This window comes from Suricata suricatta, chromosome 4 (genome assembly GCF_006229205.1).
Source record: "Suricata suricatta isolate VVHF042 chromosome 4, meerkat_22Aug2017_6uvM2_HiC, whole genome shotgun sequence".
NCBI classification, from domain to species: domain Eukaryota; kingdom Metazoa; phylum Chordata; class Mammalia; order Carnivora; family Herpestidae; genus Suricata; species Suricata suricatta.
The window spans coordinates 82,631,416-82,651,658 of NC_043703.1; the positions used below are offsets into that span (position 1 = coordinate 82,631,416).

The 20,243-nt window shown below is 47.2% G+C and overlaps 1 protein-coding gene across 1 annotated transcript in view; it reads left to right on the plus strand.

Annotated features, from left to right (window-relative positions):
- Nucleotides 1-20,243, plus strand: part of TGFBRAP1 (transforming growth factor beta receptor associated protein 1) — a 66,289-nt gene that overhangs the window by 16,627 nt on the left and 29,419 nt on the right. Inside the window, exons 2-4 of the mRNA XM_029937090.1 lie at nucleotides 3,068-3,769; nucleotides 11,929-12,123; nucleotides 14,483-14,637. Coding sequence (XP_029792950.1) covers nucleotides 3,082-3,769; nucleotides 11,929-12,123; nucleotides 14,483-14,637 — 1,038 coding nt within the window. The 5' untranslated portion in view covers nucleotides 3,068-3,081. The remainder of the gene's footprint in view (nucleotides 1-3,067; nucleotides 3,770-11,928; nucleotides 12,124-14,482; nucleotides 14,638-20,243) is intronic.

Genomic DNA, 20,243 nt, shown 5'->3' on the forward strand with positions numbered 1-20,243 from the left:
ATGATTCCATTGATATGCAGTTCCAAATCAGGCTAAAACTAATATATGTGGATAAAAATCAGGCAAGTGGTTGGGGATGGGTGTACTGGAAAGAGGGGTTGAGGAAAATTTCTGGGGATGGAGATGTTCCATATCTTAAGATGGGTGTGAGTTACATACTTGTAAACATTGGACAAATCTTACTGATTTTTATAATTACAATCTATACATTTTAATGTGTATGTAAACTATACCCCAATAAAAAGCGTTTAAATAAAAAAAAATAAAAATAAAACTACATTTAATATTTTCTTAAAGGTCTGTAGGAGGGAACTTTACAGACTTGAGAAGCTGTAGTTACCAAGTAATGAAACACTATTGCATTTCTTCTTCGCTACTATAAAACCATGACTTAAAATAATTTTTTTAATATTTTATTTTATATTTGAGAGAGAGAAAGAGAGAGGGAGAAAGTGAGTGCAAGCCTGGGAGGGGAAGAGAGACAAGACAGAATCAGAAGCAGACTCCTGGCTCTGAGCTGTCAGCACAGAGCCTGTTGTTGGGCTTGAACTCACAAACAGCAAGATCATGACCTGAGCTGAAGTCGGTCGCTCAACTGACTGAGCCACCCAGGTGCCCCTAAAACCATGACTTTTTAATAAACTGTATGCTTTTCTTACAACTCTGTCTCTGCCCTGCCTCCTTCTCTGTCTACCCAGTAGTTAGACTAAATATAAGGTGTTTGTTTTCATGTGTTCTTCCCCACAGGTATGTTTAGTTTATCCCTTGTGCAAAGTGAAGACAGGCTAGAATTATGGTCACTACATCTTCAAAGATGTTCAAAGAGTTACATAGAGGAATTCTGAGTGCCTGAGGCCTGTTCTTCATTCCTTCTGCAAAGGGAAAGGTGCAATTCAGTTTAAATAGTAGAATCACTCTATCTTGCCATTGTATCTATTTATTTAAATGTTTACTTTTGAGAGAGAGAGAGAGAGAGAGAGCGAGCGCGCGCGCGCGCGCGCGCGAGTGGGGGAGGGGCAGAGAGAAGGAGACACAATCTGAAGCAGGCTCCAGGCTCTGAGCTGTCAGCACAGAGTCGGATTCGGGACTTGAACCCATGAACTGTGAGATCCTGACCTGAGCCGAAGTCAGACTCTTAATCCACTGAGCCACCCAGGCAGCCCTATCTCACCATTTTTTTAAATGTTTTAATTTATTTTTGAGAGAGAGAGACAGAGAGAGACAGCACGAGCAGGGGAGGATCAGAGAGAAAGGGAGACACAGAATCCGAAGCAGGCTTCAGGCTCTGAGCTAGCTGTCAGCACAGAGCCTGATGCGGGGCTCGAACCCACAAACCGTGAGATCATGACCCGAGCTGAAGCCAGATGCTTAACCGACTGAGCCACCCAGGTGCCCCTAGCTTGCCATTTTAAAAGACAGGCTTTATTGATGAATTAGTGAAGTGTTCCACAATACTTTGCTTTTGCAGACTTAGAATTCATTGGTGTTTAAATGGACAAAAAATATATGGTCTAAGTTGGGTTTTGTGGTTCTTTTTGGTCATGACAAACAGATCGGAGTGTTTCAAAGCTGTTGTTGTCTGAGACTGAAGCCTGGCCTTTCCCTTGGATCCTGTGAGTTCTCTCAGCCCCTGATAGATTCCCTCTCTTTGGAACATTCTGAGCCTCGTGCTTGACTTCCTAGCCTCTTGTCCATAGTCTCTGTGAGGATGAGCTTGCATAAATTAGTATGAAAATGCCTGGGGTGGAGGAGGTGGTGTGTTGAGTGCGTGTCTGGCTTATGTGTCAGTCTGTCCTTCAGAGGAGATGGACACAGGTTACACATAGCTAAGGGCAGAAGACAGCATTGTTTCATCTCTTGGTGCCCAGCTTGGGAAAAAAAACTGAAAGTAGCAGGGGCTCCGAGAGGGGTGTACTAAAGATTAGATCAAAAACTTTTATCGAGTACTTGCTATGTGCCAGACAGGAAATATTTCATGTGAGCGGACTTACTTGAACCTCTAAGTATTCTATGAAGCAGGTGCCATTATTACATTCATTTTACAAAGGAGGAAACTGAGGCACGCAGAAGCTGAGTGACTGTCCCAAGGTCACATAGCTAGTAAGTAACAGGAAGAGAACTCTGATGATGTCCAGTGGAAAAACTTCATCCTCAGACCTGAGAGACCCTCCTCCCTGGGGAAATCCCAGCATTCTACCTTCTTGAGTATTTTCCAGAGGTCTTCAGCCTTGGCTAGAATGCCTCAAAGGATTAAGGAATTGTCTGGAGGCAGTCCTACTTCTGGACAGCCTGAAGTGATGGAAAGTCCAGCTGGCCTCCCCTTACTGACTGTAGATCTCTTTAGAGCTACGTTTCTCTCTCCTGCTTGAGCAGATCAGGGACCCTGTGTGATTGCCTTCCTACTGGAAGACCAGGGAAAGGCCATCTTGCCCGTGTCTGCTGCCTCTAGCTTTGTGGCATGTGAGACCAGAGTCCTCCTCAGAGTAGGAAGTAGGAAGGCAGGGCCTAAAGGTGGGGCCGTCTGCTGTCCAGCGGGAGTCATCTGTGATCTGACGCATCGGTGACCTCCTCACAAATGCACTAGATCTCTCAACTGCTTGCACAGTTCCGTGTTTCTGATGAGATCCGAGGGGCAGGATATAACCCCATGGCAGAGTTGTGTCCCACTATTCACTTAAACACTAGAAAAGGGGCCAGAGCAGCTCTGCGGAAGATTGAGGATCATTTTTGCCTTTTTCGAAAACCTTTGTCTTCTGTTGTCTCCTGTGTGTTTGTCTTCTGCCTACAGATGCGTCTCCCAAGAACAATGAGGAAACCTGTAAAGCTCAGCTGTGTTGAGAATGGGCAGGATGGTCTCAGTTAGCACATGCGTGTGCTCTCCCGCTGGGGTCTCCCGTTTCCCTGGAGGAAGGAGACCAGGAGGGAGGCCTTTTCTTCTCTGCACTGTTTCTTACCCAGGTCACACGGTTTCCTTTCACTGAGATTGTGACTGAGGAATCAGGTATAACCACTGCGAGCCGCCGTGGTTTGTTTCTCTGGGTTGACCTTCGCTTCCCTCTCCCCGCAGGTCACCCGGCAGACATGATGAGCACCAAAGCCTTCACGTTGGTCTCTGCTGTGGAGCAGGAGCTGCTGGTAGGCGACAAGGAGCAGGGCCACATAGAATGTGTGGAGTGCTGTGGCAAGAACCTGTACGTGGGCACCAGTGACTGCATCATCTACCACTTCCTGCTGGAGGAGAGGGCGCTGCCCACGGGGACAGCCACATTCTCTGCCACCAAGCAGCTGCACCGGCACCTGGGCTTCAGGAAGCCGGTGAGCGAGCTTCGAGCGGCCTCGGCCCTCAACAGGCTGCTGGTGCTCTGTGACAACTCCATCACCCTGGTCAACATGATGAGCCTGGAGCCCGTCCCCTCGGGGGCTCGCATCAAAGGGGCCATGGCGTTGGCCTTGAACGAGAACCCCGTGAGCGGAGACCCGTTCTGCGTGGAAGTCTGCATCATCTCGGTCAAGCGCAGGACCGTCCAGGTGTTCCTGGTGTTCGAGGACCGGGTCCAGATCGTCAGGGAGGTGTCGACGCCGGAGCAGCCCCTGGCCGTGGCTGTGGACGGCCACTTCCTGTGCCTGGCCCTGACCACCCAGTACATCATCCTGAACTACAACACGGGCGTCGCCCAGGACCTCTTTCCTTACTGCGGCGACGAGAAGCGGCCCATCGTCAAGAGGATCGGGAGACAGGAGTTCCTCCTGGCGGGCCCCGGGGGACTGGGTGAGCCTCTGCCGGCCCGCACCCCGTCTGTCCGTCCCCCTGCGGCGTCCCGGGAGCCCTTGTGAGATCCGAGAGGGCGAGGTTAGCTGTGAAGACAGATATGACCCATAAAGGGTGTTTGCAACACTGAGGATATGGGGCAAGATATAAACAGACCTACATGACCAGCATGGGCTAAAGCTTCCTCAGATTGTTCTGTGAATGGAGGGTTAGTGGAGCCCACATAGGCCAGGCATAAAGTAAAGCCACCTTTATTTTGTGTTAAAGAGGAGCCTGGCGATGGCTCTGGGGAGAAAACCCTTCAAAGTAAATAACCACCAAACAGGCGTCTGTATGACTGCCTTTTAACATTTCTTCGCATGTGTGGCCTTGTCAGTGGATTGTTTTTACTTTTTTTTTTTTTTTTATAAAAGGGACTTGAGCTGTCTTAGAGGTCTTCTCACATGCGAAAACTTCAGTGTTACGTCCATAATTTTATTGGCTGCGGTTGGATTCCACCAAAGTCTCTTGCAGCCAGCTCCTTGAAAGGGCTCTGGTGTCAGGCCTTGCAAATTCTCTGTGCTGCCTGATCGAAATTGAGACTCGGAACCGTTAATGGCTTGTACTTTCTTTCTGGCACTGATGGCTCATTTTAGCGGTAGTGGGTGGGGGGAATACATGGCCTGGGGGGGCAGGTCCCCTCACCGCTGGTGTTGCTAATCATAGGTTGGGTGTGGGCATCTCATTTCAGAGCAATGGGCACAAGCATATTTTCTGGTAATAATAAAAGTTGAGGTCATGAGCTAGTTAGTGAACACTTACTGATTTTTACATTTGGTTATTTTTTTTTATCTTTTTATGTTTGTTCATTTTTGAGAGAGAGACAGTGTGAGCAGGAGAGGGGCAGAGAGAGAGGGAGACACAGAATCTGAAGCAGGCTCCAGCACAGAGCCGGATGTGGGGCCCAAACCCACAAACCATGAGATCATGACCTGAGTGAAGTCAGATGCAAAACCGACTGAGCCACCCAGGTGCCTCTGATTTTTACATTTTTAAATAGATTTTATTTTCTAAGGAAATCTTGGGTTCACAGCAAGATTGAGCAGGAAGTACAGAGTTCCCACAGGCCACTGCCCCACACACGCACGTCCTCCTGCCCTGTCCACCTCCCCGACATAGTGGTACACTTGTGATGATGGATGAATCTACACTGATACATTATAATCACCCAGAGTCCGTAGTTTATGTTGGGGTTCACTCTTGGATTTGTACATTCTGTTGGTTGGTGGCACTGTCTTGACATTGTGCTGCACCTGTCCATGCCCTCACCCCCGGCCTCTGGTGACCACTGATCTTTCCAGAGTGTCGTACAGTATGTTACCCTCCCACATTGGCTTATTTCACTAAGTAATATGCACTTAAGACTCCCCTGTGTCTTTTCATGACCTGATAGCTCAGATTTTTACTTTTTGGAAAAAAAATCTTTATCCCAACCACCTTTTTCTTTAACAAAAATTCCAATTTCAATGAAATTGTATTATGGAAAACCTGTATAAATATATATAGTAAAGAAAATGTTATAATGAACTCAAAGGGACCCATTCAGCTTCAGCTATTACTCGTTCCTTGCCAGTTGTTTGATTTATGCACCTGACCGTTTCCTCTGCGCGGTTACCCCAGCATCCCGGGCACCATGTCGCTGCATCTATAAACCTTTCCGTATGTAGTGCTAAGTTACTTGAAAGAGAGGGGCGCCTGGGCGGTTCAGCCGGATAAGCGTCCAACTTCGGCTCAGGTCATGATCTCACGGTTTGTGAGTTTGAGCCCCGCGTTGGGCTCTGGGCTGACAGCTCAGAGCCTGGAGCCTGCTTCAGATTCTGTGTCTCCCTTGTCCTTTGTCCCTTCCCCACATGTGCTTGCTCTTTCTATCTCTCAAAAATAAATAAATGTTAAAAAATTTAAAAAAAAGAGAGAAAAGGAAAGAAAGCCACAATACCTAAAGCATTTTAACAGCAACTCCTTAATATCATCAAGGATCAAGCCATGCCCTGTTTCTCCTGTTGTCACACATACACAGAGAAGCACATGGAGATACCTGTCTACGTAAATTTATGTTTAAGTATATGTTTATTTTTCAGTTTGTTTGAATCAGATTCCACATGAGGCCTATACAGTGCAATTGACTGAGCTATGAAGCTTCTCTTGGTCCGTGATTCCTCTCAAAGTTCTCTCCCCTTCTCTTTTTATTTTTCCTTAATTCTTTGTTGGAGAGGTTGGATTGCTTCATCTGTAGCATCCCACAGCCTGGATTTTGATGATTTTAGCCCCTTGTATTATTTATTATGTCAGGCTGACCTTCGTGTTTCCCGCTTACTGCTAACTAGGATGACAGGTGTTATCAGATTCCAGTGTTTGTATTGCTTGTTTTGGGGACAGGAAAGGCTTCCTCATAGGCGGTAGGGCTTCCATGTGGCTGCGTAATTTCTTCTCTTTTCCGTGTTGTCAGTAGCTATTGATTAGTAAGGTGTAGATCCTGACATCGTAGGGGTGGGGCAGTGCTAAATGGCAACATACTGTTTCTGTCCATTCCTTCTTCATACCTTAAGTGGATTGCTTCAGTGAGTAGAAACTTGACTGGTTGGTTGCCCCCAGGTACATTGCATTAGAAAGGCAGAACCAGAAGGTGATCCCTTCTGTCTTCCAGGATGACTTTTTTAAAAGTATCATTATGCTTCACGGATTCAGGTCCCTGTGGTGTGTTTCAGTCTATCTGTGCTGGGGGGTGGGTTATCCAGGTTGACTGCTCACCCTTGGGTCACATGACCCTAGAACTTTGATGTCTTCCTTGCCCTCGGGTGTGACTGGGTGTTCCAGGTTCGTTTTGTGCATTTCCTGCCCCAGATCTGGTTTCAGCCACTTCTGTAAGGACCCTTGAGGTTAAGAGACCGTAGTCCGGGTTCTCGAGCTGCTTGCTGCCCATTGTTTGGAGGTCTTTTCGGTGGACAGGGTTAGAAGGATGCATTTTTTTAAGGTAAAATCCATCCTGAGATCCTATTGATAGAACTAATTCAGGGCTGCTCCGTTTCTGTTCCTGTGTCTCCTTTCAGCCACCCCAGAAATCTTAGTAAACGCCTGCCGTGACACAGCTCTTCCTTCGATTTATCCCACAGGACACAAAACAGAATAACTATACTGACACCATTGTTTCCACAATGTGACAGCTGGGAAACGTTTGTTTCTAGTTCTTTCTGTCTTCAGGGCCGGGTCTGTATAACCCTGTCCGGAATGTGCAGTCACCTTACTGTGTTCTAAAGTCACTTGGAAGAGATGCCCTCTGTGTGGTCATGCCACCACCTGGACATCCAGTTTGGGTAATTTGTTTTCTTTTACTTTGGATTTTTAGGAATTGCCTTATTTTACTTTATATTTTTACATGTAAATATTTATAAGGTTCCAGCTCAGGGGGATGCAGCGAAGGTATAATCAGAGAGCTGATATCCTGGCTCCTTCACTTATTCTCTTCTTCTCCTATAGGTAACTTTTATTTTTATGGTTTATCCTTTCATTTTTAAGGAAAAATTACAAATACATGTGTAAACATTTGCATCTCCCTCATGGGCTTTTTAAAAATTTTAACACATCACGGAGATCCTTTTGCCATTTAATACGGAAACATTCCTCATTTCGTAGCTGCGTGCTCTTTGTCGTGCAGGGCACCATGGTTTTCTAAATCCCCTGTTGGTGGGCATACAGGTTTTTGCCAGTTCTACGGTATTGATAGGGACTTATCTTTTTGTATTTTGTGTGGATCGATGGGAAAGCCTTGCAGAGGTGGGATCGTTGAGTCAAGGTACATAATGCACGTGAGTTTTGCTAGGTATTGCCGTACTCCTTTGATTAAAGATCGTCCCGTTTTCTGTTCTGCCCAGCAACATAGGACAATGCCTGTTTCCCCTCTGCTCTGCCGGTGGAACAGAGTGCATTGTCAGATCTCTGTGTTTCCCAGTCCGGCACACAAGAGATGGGGTCTCAGTGAAGTTAACTGCGTTTCTCCTGTTAGGGCAAGAGTGAACGTCTTTCATGCATTGAAGAGTCATTTGCATTTCTTTTGATGGGAATTCTCTGTTCTTTTCTCTTGCCATTTATTTTGGTGTTCTTTATGTCTTTAGATACCAACTTATATGTTTCAAATATTTGTTTCCAGTTTTTACTACGTAAAAGCTTTTCTTCCACATTTCTATGTAATCAAATGTCGTAACCTTTTTGCCTTATTGCTTCTTGATTTTGAGTCATAATTAGACAAGAACTCTACTGCTGAACCACCAGTCCAAGCAATTCTGAGTCATTGTGAGGCAGGTTTCCTTCTCTTCTGGTGAAAGACCCGTTCGCCCCTGTTTTCTATTCGTACTTTAATGGTTTCATTTTTTTTTTTATAGGCAGAGTATAAGGAATGGATTCAATTTTATCTTTTTCTGTGTGGCTGTCATTTCAACAAGCCGATGGCACAGCCCTGCTTCTGTCACTGATTTAGGCAGCCGCCTTTAATGTGCACTGAATTCTATGCCATTGGGCCTGTGTCTGGATTGTCTGTTTTCTTCTGTCAGTGCGTTTGTCTGCTATAAAGCAATCCCTAACTGCTTCCGTCACAAAGGCTTCATAGTGAAAACATTTGGCTCCAAAATCACTTACAAGTGCTCTCGTACACTGCCTGTATACAGCATGGAAATCACCACCATCACTGCATGGCCTCAGAAATTAAGTTCTAACAAATTACTGCAACGACTGCAAATGCACCTTTAAACACACGAAAGCTACGTATTGTCATTTTGCTCCTGTTTCTCTCTCAAGATTATATGTGCTCACTCTCGTGTCCCTTTTTGTGTTAGTTTAAATTTTCCTATTTTCAGCAATACTTTGTTGAAATTTTCATAACATGTTTGAGTACTGTTACTTTCTTTTTCTAAATATTTATTTTTGAGAGAGACTGAACCAGAGCATGAGTGAGGGAGGAGCAGAGAGAGGGAGGCACAGAATCCGAAGCAGACTCCAGGCCCTGAGCTGTCAGCACAGAGCCCGACGTGGGGCTTGAACTCACGAGCCGTGAGATCATGACTTGGATGCCCAACCAACTGAGCCACCCAGGCACTCCAGTACTGTTACTTTCAACTCTATCCTTTGGTGATACTTCTTGGAAAATGCAGACAGTTCAGCTACTCCTGACTCCATGAGGCCCCCTCCCTGCTCCCAGCTCAGATAAGGGCGTCCTCTGGTATTTAAAGGGTGCACAACTGAAAATAATGCTTTCTTCAAAGATGTACAATTTACAGATTTGTTACAGTTGTACTTGACTCTGACAATATAGAAACAATAGAATTTGTTACCTGCTTAGCAAGTGTATAATTAATTAGTCCGTGTTAATAACAGTGCCTTCTGTTCCTAAGTGGTTTTGTGGCACCTTCGGCTGCTTGACCTGGGCCCCTCAATTGCCAATTCTTGCTCTGCTCTTTTATTCTAGTGATGTCTTATGCTTTTTGGGTGTATAGAAGCCTTTGTTCTTGACCTCTGGTTTCTGCCCTTTTCATTTTGAGAACATTCACCTCAGGGCCTCTGCACCGCATACTTTCCTAGGTTGGGTGATACCCAGCTGTAAGCGGGTAAATGGAATCACCCAGATTTAATTCCAGGCTGAGGCTGGACCGTCTTGCTGTCCTGTGGCCCCATGAGAGTATGCTGTTCAGAACACTGTTATCGGACAGGGAATCCAGCAGCATCCTCAGGCTCGCTGTGCACTTGTTCTGCCAAGTGCTGGGTGAGTGGCATGCAGGCACTGTGGCCTCACGTTCTTTTCAGCTGGCCGGCTCTCAACACACAGAAAAGCCCTGATGGTGCTAACTGAACTTCCTCCTCCAAAGCTAAGTCCCCGTTTCAGATTCTTCACGCTTCCCCTCTGCACCTCGGGTTTCTCTCCCGCATTTTTTAATGCCCTCTGAATACTTCAGACTCTAATTACGTCCTCTCTGTTACTGTAAAACACTGGGAACGGCAAACCCTGTGCCTTGGGTCCCAAGCATCATCTGACATCTGGGACAGAAGCAGACTTCTCTTACTGTTCGGTTCGTCTTCTAGCCCTGAGTTGTCTCAGTGGGGTTTTCCGAGTTTCCATTGAACGCCTGACTTACCTGCTGTGAAAGAGCTGAGAACAGACGGGAGAACCAGCCCCAGGAGCAGCCCGCCTTTGGTCTCGCCCTGCAGAGACCTTTTCTGTTTGCTTCCTGCTCTCCTGCATCCTGCTGTGGCTTCTGGCTGCGTGGAGCTATCTGTTCCCCTTCAGGAAGCACGCTGCTACCTCCCTGAGAAAGCGCTGGGACCCCAGGCTCCCCTCTCCCAGGAGTCGATGACCTTGAGTTCTGGAGTGCAGACATTGCCTCCCACCCGCACCGAATCTGTTTCATTCTAGACTCCACGTGGTCATGTTAATCCTGAGGCTGACAGCCGCGTGGTGGCCCTTGACCCACTGTCTGTCTTGCTCCCACTGAGTCAGATGCCAGGTTCCCTGATTCAGCCCTGGGAGTCCCCTCTTCCTCCGTTTTGCCCCAGTGCTGGGCAGAGAGAGGTCTCCTGAGTGGTAGGCAGCTGCCTGGCCTCCCCTGGGTCCTGCTCCTGCACACGCCCCCCCTCCATACTCCTGCCAGCTTGGCCTTCCCAGGCCCCTGTGACTAACAAACGTGTTTTTTTATGTACTGCTCAGCTCCTCCCCGCACCCCTCCCCCCACACTTGGCTTTCCCAGAGGGTTCACCTTGCCTTCCCCTACCGCTGCTCCCTTCCTGGTGCCCACTGCTGCTTGATCCCTCAGCTCCTGTCCACACATGACTTCTGCCAACACTCGGCAAGCTTTCTACTCCTTTCTGTGCCCTGGTCTTTATCTCCTGTGTGTTAGTTTTTATTTTACCAATTTCCATGTACCCCTTCACTTGTGAATCCTTGAAACACTGGTCTGTTTCTTGGTAGCTCCTCTGTGCTCCATGTAGCTGGAGTTCACTTATTTGAAATCGTTACTTTGTTTGGGTTCTTTTTGTATGTCCACACTGACTAAATGAGCTTTGTTTTCTGTTCCTGATGCACTCACCCAGAGCAGCGTATTCTTTTAATGTGTTATATTCTCAATTTTGGGCTGTTACTAAAAACATTGCAGCAACCATTGTGGTACTTAGCAAGTGGTGCTAGAGTTAAAGTAGAAGGAATTAAAGTGTAAGTGTGTATTCAGTTTTGCTAGATAATGCCAAATTATTCTCCACAACATGTTTCCTTATACCATACCAATACCCCTGCCATCAGTCTCTAAACTTCAGCCAGTCTGATGGGTAAAAAATGTTTTGACTGTTTTTATTTTTAATTTAAATTTGTGAGCCTGGTTATTGATGAATATGAGAATCTATGAATTTATCATCCATTTGCATTTTTTGTCTTCTGTGAATTATACTGATTTATAGCCTCTCTTTCTGTGTTAGCCTTTTTCAGAATGACCTCTGGAGGCTTTGAAGGGTCAAAGGGAAATACGTAAGGTCAGAATGATTTACATTAGGCAGTGGTAACTCCTTTGTGGGGCATACACGTGCACACACACACACACACACACACACACATACTCAGTAGGGTTAGTGTTTTTTCCTCTTTGTTTTTAATTTTTTTTAATATTTATTTTTTGAGAGAGAGAGCCCAAGTGGGGCAGGGGCAAAGAGAGGGGGATGGAGGATCCAAAGCACTGTTATTTTAAAGAGAGAGAGAGCTCAAGTGGGAAGAGGAGCAGAGGGGGAGAGAGAGAATCTTACGCAGGCTCCATGCTCAGCTGAGAGTTAGACACGGGACTCAATCCCATGACTCTGGGATCATGACTTGAGCCGAAATCAGGAGTCAGACATTCAACCGACTGAGCCACCCAGGTGCTCCTAAGTTCATTTCACGTTGGCAGTAAACATAAGATAGACATTCAGGGGGAGGCAGTTTTCTTCACAGAAATAAAGCCACGTAGTTTTTCACACCTGCAGCATGTTATGTCACCCTTCCGATTTTGAAATAGAACGAAGGAGGGGGTGGTGAGTGTTCTGCGTCCAGACACCTGCAGAAAGAAAGAAACGCCGCAGTTACTTGGAGGCCCGACTGACTGTTCCTGTTTTTATAGGCATGTTTGCCACAGTGGCCGGCATATCTCAGCGAGCCCCCGTGCACTGGTCGGAGAATGTGATTGGGGCAGCCGTTTGCTTTCCGTACGTCATAGCGCTGGATAACGAATTCATCACGGTGCACAGCATGTTGGATCAGCAGCAAAAGCAGACCCTGCCCTTTAAGGAGGGACACATTCTACAGGATTTTGAAGGTACTACCTTACACAGAAATCATAATGAAATTTAGTTATCAACCCTTCTGTGACGCTTCTACAGTAAATGTTATTAAGGGTCCAGCAGAGCCGGGCCTCATGGTAAGTTCAGAAGACGCACGGGTGACGGTAATATAGCCTCTGTGCTCCAGGGGCCCCCAGATTAAAGGGGAGACAGATATTTGAACAAGTAGCTGCGGCAGTTTAAGAGCTTGATACACACAGAGCAAGGTCGATTGGGAGTGCAGAGTGGGGAGTGTTTCCTGGAAATATCAGGGAGGGCTTCCTGAAGGAGATGGCATTCGAGCCAAACCTTTAAAGATGAACAGGAGTGCTCGCTTTGGCAGTACATATACTAAAGATGAATAGGAGTCAGCCGAGCAGATTTGGTGTGAAAGAACCTTCAGGTAGAGAGAAAGGTGCCTTTGCATCTGCAAGAGAGGGAGCCCCGGCTTCAGGAGGTGCAGGCAATTTATTGTCACTGGAGGACATCGTGCATGAGGGGGGCTGGCGTGACACGAGGCTGGGGCAGACCCGGCAGGCAGGAGGGACCTCCCCCTGTGTGCAGCAGCGAGCCAGGCAAGGGATTTATTTCACTTCTAAATTTCATTATGAATGTTCTCAAATGTACTGAACAGTTGAAAGAAGAACACAGAGAAGCACCATGTGCCTTTGACCTAGACTCAATGCTTGTGAACATTTTGCTGAGCCATTTAACATCAGTACAAGACATCATGCCATTTAATCTGAAACACTTAAGTACGCATCTCCTAAGAATTAGGACATTTCCCCACGTAACCACAAAGCCCTTTTCACACCTGAGAAAGTGAGGTCTAAAATCCCAGCCATGTTCAGATTTCCCTACATGTCCTAAGAACACCCTTTGTGATATTTTCTTCAAACCAGGAACTGATCTAGATTTATATGGTACATGTGCCATTTAAGGATTTTAGCTCACCAAACATTGCCCTTCCTGTTCTGGATGCTAGGGGTATAAACTTAGTAAGACTCTTGGCCCCCACATTAAGCACGGCACGTTCCAGCCAGGGGCCCTGACCCAGGCATCAGGAGTGCGTGTTTCATGACAATATCACAGTGCCGCGTCCATCGAGTGGCAGAGGTGCGCACAGGGTTGCGGGCACATAGAGGCTGCTGACATAACCCAGTGTAGGTGCAAACAGGGGGGAGGCTTCCCGGGAAGGGGGACACCGGTGCAGAGAAGGGACAGAATCTCCTCTGAGTATGAGAGAAGTTACTTCAGCTGTGATATAGAAGGCGGATAATCTGGACAAGGGTGCAGAGCAGGAAGACTAAAAGGAAGATGTGACAGCAGTCCAGGCAAGGAAAGATGAGGCCTGCGGGTCATGGGGCCGGAGCAGAACTGGGCTCCCAGCAGAGAAGAGCGGAGGAGCGGAGAAGGCTTGGCTGGCACTGAGTCATCCTTCAGGGGGAAGAGAAGAGCATCCTGTTGCTCGCTGCGGACAGGGCAGACTTTGCTTCCAGAGCGTCTCCAGGAGGGAGCGGAACTCAAGGCTTCGTAGCAGGAGTGCAACTTGCAGCTAGCTTTGTGGACTGTCTGCACCGGGTCTCCCGAGTAAAATGAGGGCCATGGGTGATGGGGTTGGCCACGGGTCAGGTGAACTCATGGGACTGCAGGGACATGCATGAGGTCACGCCCAGACCTAGGCATATTAGGATGGAAGGTATGAAATATGGTTCAGAATGCCGTGTTATAATATTAGTTTTTTATTAACCAACATGGAAAGAAAAGAATTCTTTAAAAAAATTTAGGGGAAGTGTATCATAATCTTCACTGATCATTTGCCATAATTTATCTCTTTAGCTTCTTTGGACTTTACGTATGTATCTATTCAACTGGTTCTTTTCAAAAGTTTTTTATTGATCTTTATTTTTGAGAGTGAGGCAGAGAGAGACAGAGTGTGAGCAGGGGAGAGGCAGACACAGAATCTGAAGCAGGCTCCAGGCCCTGAGCTGTCAGCACAGAGCCCGACACGGGGCTCGAACCCATGAACTGTGAGATCATGACCTGAGCCAAAGTTGGATGCTTAACTGACTGAGCCACCCAGGCGCCCCAGTACTCAACTGATTTTAAATTTACCCACACTTTTGAATAAACGGCAAAGAAGCCTATCTTGTATTTTGGAAATGTGGTATTAGGGTCCACCCTTTTCCTGAGTTGGGGAAGAAGAAAAGAGAAGCATTGTAACTGGTGATTTCTGAAGGGATTCTGTGTTGGGAGAACAGTGAGGAAGTCAGTCATCTGACCGAGGAGCGATCCCGTTTAGGGGAAGCAGTGTGTGTTCTTTCTCTGCCCAACACTGTTGAATTTTTTTCCCAGGAAGAGTGATTGTCGCCACCAGTAAAGGAGTTTACATCTTGGTTCCGTTACCCCTGGAAAAGCAGATACAGGACCTTCTAGCAAGCCGCAGAGTGGAAGAGGCTTTGGTTTTAGCAAAAGGAGCCCGGAGGAACATTCCAAAAGAAAAATTTCAGGTTTGTATGAGCTGGTCACAAGGACACACACCTGCAAGCCGCTGGTCAGAAAACACTCAGGTTTCACTGACGTACGTCGGCCCTCCCTGTGCGCCCCAGGATTGCCTTCATATCTGTGGTTCTTTCATCCTTGGCACATTCACCTCATACAGAAGTGGGGGCAAGGTGCAGCCAGGCGGGGGACCTCGCTGCTCACAGACCGAGTCTGACCGTGAGCCTCTGACGGGCCTGGGCCTGATGCATATACCACATTGTATTTCTAACCAACTTTCTTCTTCCGTGGGCCTTCAGGGGGGGCGGGGGATAGTTCTCGTAAACCCAAAGAATAACATCCACAGCTTCATGCGTCGCCTAATTTAGAATTTGTATTTGTTGGGACGGGGTTGAATTTTGAAAGTTTAGATTTATTTAAACTATAGGAAAAGCATTTTAGCCGTCCTGATCCTCCACCTAACACTGCAGGGTCCGTCTGGTTACTTTCCCTAGAAGGAAACTTTCAATGCACTCCAGGCACCAAGTTCATTGTGGTTGGTGTGATAAATAAAACCAGTCCAGGAATCACAAGTTACTCTTATATCCAGGGATATCAGGTTCCCTCAAAACTGCTTCTCGATCCGTCATCAGATTAGTTCACATCACTCTACATGTTTGAAAATAACAAAACATCGAAGGGTGTGTGTATGCTTCACTGAATGTGGAAACTGATCATGAAAAGTCCTCATAATTTCATCATGGTCCTTACGGTTATCTGTCAGTCAGGTTTCCACACGACTAAGTGACTGTCGTGGAGTGATGTAATGCCTCCGGCCTCCGTTGCTTTACGCTGTCAAGTGAAAGAAGACTGGACAGGTAATTTATGGTTATGGGTATGAAAGAGAGCAGCTTTATTTTTTTTTAGTATAGCTGACATATGATGCTACATTAGTTTTAGGTGTAACAACATGGGGATTCAGCTCCTCTAACCATCATGCTGTGCTTCCCAAAGTGAAGAGGATGTCTTTTCTATATTGAAAGATTGATAAACTTTCCCTTTTTATTCCTGATTTAAAAAATGTTTAATCCGAATTACTTAACATTTAGAATTTAGTGATTCATCACTTCCATATAGCCCCCAGCGCTCCTCCTACAAGTGCCCTCCTTAATGCCCATCACCACTGAGCCCTCCATCAACCCTCAGTTTGTTCTCTTATATTTAAGGGTCTCTTACGGCTTGCCTCCTTCTCAGTTTTCATCTTACTTTTCTTCCCTTCCGATATGTTAATCTGTTCTGTTTTTTAAAATCCACATGAGTAAAATCGTATGATATTCGTCTTTCTCCGACTGACATATTTCACTTAGCATAATACATTCTAGTTTCATCCACTTTGTTGCAAATGACAAGATTTCATTCTTTTTGATCACTGAGTAATGTTCCGTTATATACATATACAAATTCTTTATTCATTCATCAGTTGATGGACATTTGGGCTCTTTCCATAATTTGACTATTGTTGATAGCACTGCTATAAACATTGAGGTGCATGTACTCCTTTGAATCAGCAGCACTCCTGTATCCTTTGGATAAATACCTACTAGTACAATTACTGGGTTGTAGATTAGTTCTATTTTTAATTTTTTTAAGAACTTCCATACTGTTTTCCTGAGTGGCTGCCACCAGTTTACAGTCCCACCAACAGTACAAAAAGGCTGCCCTTTGGGGGCTCCTGGGTGGCTCAGCCAGTTAAGCGTCTCGTTCTTGCTCTCAGCTCAGGTCACAATTTCACAATTTGCAGGTTGGAGCCCCACACTGGCTTTGTGCTGACAGTGCAGAGCCTACCTGGATTCTCTCTCTGCCCCTCCTCTGCTCTCTCTCCATCTCAAAATAAAATAATAAATGTTATATAGCTTCATAGTTAATAAAAAGGGGGGCTCCCCTTTCTACACATCCTCTCCAATATCTGTTGTTTCCTGATTTGTTCATTTTAACCATTCCGACAGGTGTGAGGTCGTATCTCACTGTGGTGTTGATTTGTATTTCTCTGATGATCAGTGAAGTTGAGCCTCTTTTCATGTGTCTGTTACACATCTGGATGTCTTTTTTGGACAAGTGTTCATGTCTTCTGCCCATTTCTTCACTGGATTATTTGGTTTTTTCGGTGTTTAGTTTAATAAGATCTTTTAGATTTTGAATGCTAATCTGATATGTCATTTGCAAATACCTTCTCCCATTCTGTCAGTTGCCTTTTGGTTTTGTGGATTGTTTCCTTCTCTGTGTTCCTGATTTTTGGAAAGTGAGACCAGTCTACTAGTGTTCAGCAGGGGGCAGCAGAGGCACGAGGAAGAGAGCTCTTCAGGCAGGACTTGTGCTGTGCTGAGTGCACTGCCCTCTGCAGCCTGTACCTCAGCTCCCGGGGCACGGCCGTGCTAGGGAGGGTCAGGATTGGACCTCCAGGGGCTCTGAGGCCTGCCCCTGCCCTGCTTGCTCTCAGCCCCATGAGCTGCCCCCTGTGGGCCTGTTGGATGTCTGGGTGGGCCATGCATAGGGTGCTCCCTCTTTGCATATACACACATGTGTGATCTTTGCTCCCTCGCCTCTCCTTTCACCGGGTCGTGATGCACAGTCAGTATTTGGGTCATATTAGCTGTCATCTTGCCCAGGTGTCATTTGCCTGTCATCTGCCGTCTCCCAGTTGCTACAAACTCGTATATCCAGACCTGGAAATACACCCTCGGAATGATCTCAAATTCACCCATATTCCCCATGTCTATAGCGACTGCTGGTATGCAGACTCTTCTGTTTTGTCTGGTGGTCACCTCATCCTTACTCTTTTTTTTTTTCTTTCAAAGAGAGAGAGCACATGTGCTAGCAGGGTGCATTGGGCACAGAGACAGAGGGAGAGAGAATCCCTAACAGGCTTCATGTTCATACAGAGCCCTGCGTGGGACTTGATCCCACAAGCCTGGGATCACGACCTGAGCTGAAATTAAGAGTCAGACACTGAGCCGATTGAGCCACTTGGACGCTCCTCATCCACACCCCTGAAGCGCCCGTGATCTGGCCCCGCACTTCCGTGACCTCGCATTCCGCCCAGAAGGGTGGAGGGTAAGGGAGCCAGAGCCCCTCACCCTCCAGCATGCAAGCACCCTGCGAGGCCTTTCAAAGCATGTTTAATCCTCAGAACAATTCAGAAGTAACGCGCACACACGCTGTCCAAAGATGGGACAGCTGAGCTCGTTTCGCAGGTGGCACCTGTCCGGCTGCTAGAACAGTGCTCACCTGGCGGGCCTCGTGTCCCTCGTGGCAGGAGGCGCCGGGTGCTTTCAGACAGCTCTGCTTTCTCCTGTGCCTGACTTGGACTCACGCTGGGGGTCCCTTGCAGGGTGCACTTCCACACTCCCCAGCCCTGTGTCCACGCCCCCTCGTCCCAGCCCTCCAGGCAGAACCCAGCCCTGCCCCGCGCTTCTGTGGTTTGCGTGCCCACACCTGGCACGCAGTGTGCACCGCAGCTCAGGTCTCGCCCTCCCGAGTTCCTGGGGTGGACTCCTCACTCCTCCTGTCGCTGGCACCTGCTCGTGCCTAAGGCCGGAACGCCAGGCAGTGGGTGACGGTCACTGCGGCTCCTCCAACAGCTGGGATGGAATGGATTGTGGAGCAGAAGGTTTCTGTTGAAAACAGAACCATGAGGGAGAAGTTAAGACAGTATTCACGGAAAGGGCATAAAGAGAACTTTTCAAGGATTAGCTGTAACCCTTGTGATGATGGGGTACATTACCTATTTTAACTCAGGGTATTTGCTGTCAAGTGATAGACCCTACGCTTAGAGAAGCCCAGGGGGAAAAGGGACAGCAATTCAGGGGACTGGCTTATTGCCATCCCACCCCTCCGTTTTTGGAGCGCCTGGGTGGTCAGTGGGTTAAATGTTCAGGTTATGATCTCAGAGTTGTGAGATAGAGACCTGAGTCTCCGGGCTGAGCAAGGGGCCTGCTTAAGATTCTCTCTCTCCATCTCTGCCCCTCCCGTGCTCGCACTCTCTCTCCCTTTCACTCCCTCTCCCTCTCTCTCTCTGAAAAAAAAAAAAAGCATATCAGTTTTGTGTCACTGACTTCTAAACTTGGGAAGGATTTATCAGGAAGTTTAACTCTGAGACTGGGCTTCAAAGAAGAGTGCTTCTAGAGATCCCAAAGGGCCTGAGAGTTTAGATAGTTAGGAAAGCCAGGTTTAAATTATATCAAAGCTTAAGATGTTATAAAACGGCAGTAAGGAGACCTCTTACATTAGACTAAGGCTTGTGTCAGAAAGGTCTCTTGATTTGTGTTGTGTGCTATGGATGATTCATAATTAAGGTTGAACTCCCATACCTGTGGGTGTTTTTTCTTCTATTTCTCCTGAAACTCTTCCAGTGTGTCTCTTCAAGAGATAAGAGGTCCCCTTTGTAACCTCCATTTGGTCTGCACAACTCCCTGAAGCCATACCGGAGTCCTTTATGGAATGGTGTCCTCTGGACATTTACATCTCCCCAGTTGCCTGTAAGTGCTTCTGTCCCGCCATTCTTTCCGTCCTGGGGGGACGGTCAGGTGACTGTGCCTGAGCCGCCTGGAGGCGTCCTGTGCCCGGGTCTGCTGCCAGGTCTTTCATATATGTGCTCAGGGCTCTTTGTTCCACTTAGCTTTTGTTTTCTAGGGATTGCTTTTGGAAATTTAATTTTGTTTCATAATTTTGGAAATATTTACATAATTCAGAAGTCAGATCAACAAAACAAAGTCCGTTTGAAGGAAGCAATGTTCTTCCCTGTCCTTTGGTGTGAAGCTTGCGAATTTTGTTCTAATGGTTACCATAATAGCATTAGCTTTATAAAAGCCTTTTGCTTTTCTCTCTTTCTTGCTGGGGGGGAGCTCCTGCAGTCTGCTGGCTCTCCCCACTCTGAGCAGCATTTGGAAATAGGTGGTCACCTCTTAGCACCTTCCCCCCTCTCCCCCAGCAGCTCTCTTCAGGTACCAGCCCTCTGTTCCCAGCGGGTCAGCAAGCGCATCCTACCTCGGTCTCACTCCCCATTCCCCTAGTGTGTCATGGTCACGCTGTCACTACTGTTTCAGAGCCTCCAGCCACCTACTGTCTCCGGCGTATTTATCTGTCTTTGTTCAGGGCCGGTTCGAACTGAATGTTCACCGACACCTTTCGTGCAGCTGGCTCTCCAGTCTTCCCGTGTTTTGAAGCGATCGGCCCTCCGGCAGGTGTGGGCATACAGGAGCCCGTCCCAGAGACTGCGTGTTGGCAGCCGTTCACCGATGGCTTTTGTACTTGCAGGCCAGTGTGGCTGGATATCAAATCTTTGACTCACACTGTCTTTCAATGAGAAACTGAAATGAGTTCCACCATTATTTTCCGGTGTAAAGCATCAACGAATATTGGGTGACAGACTGAATTCCTTTCCCTTCTGGGACTTGGCCCTTTGCCTCGACTGCCCAGAGAAGTCTTTGCTTGTCCTTGCAGCTCAGTTTCTCATCGTTGGCACTGACTGGCACATTGGAGCCTGCAGTGGTGCCTTCCACTGCCATCTGCCAGACTCTCTGGTGGCTCCTGATAGTGGTTTGGGGGCTCCGGCTTCTGTGGCCCCACAGCCTCCTTT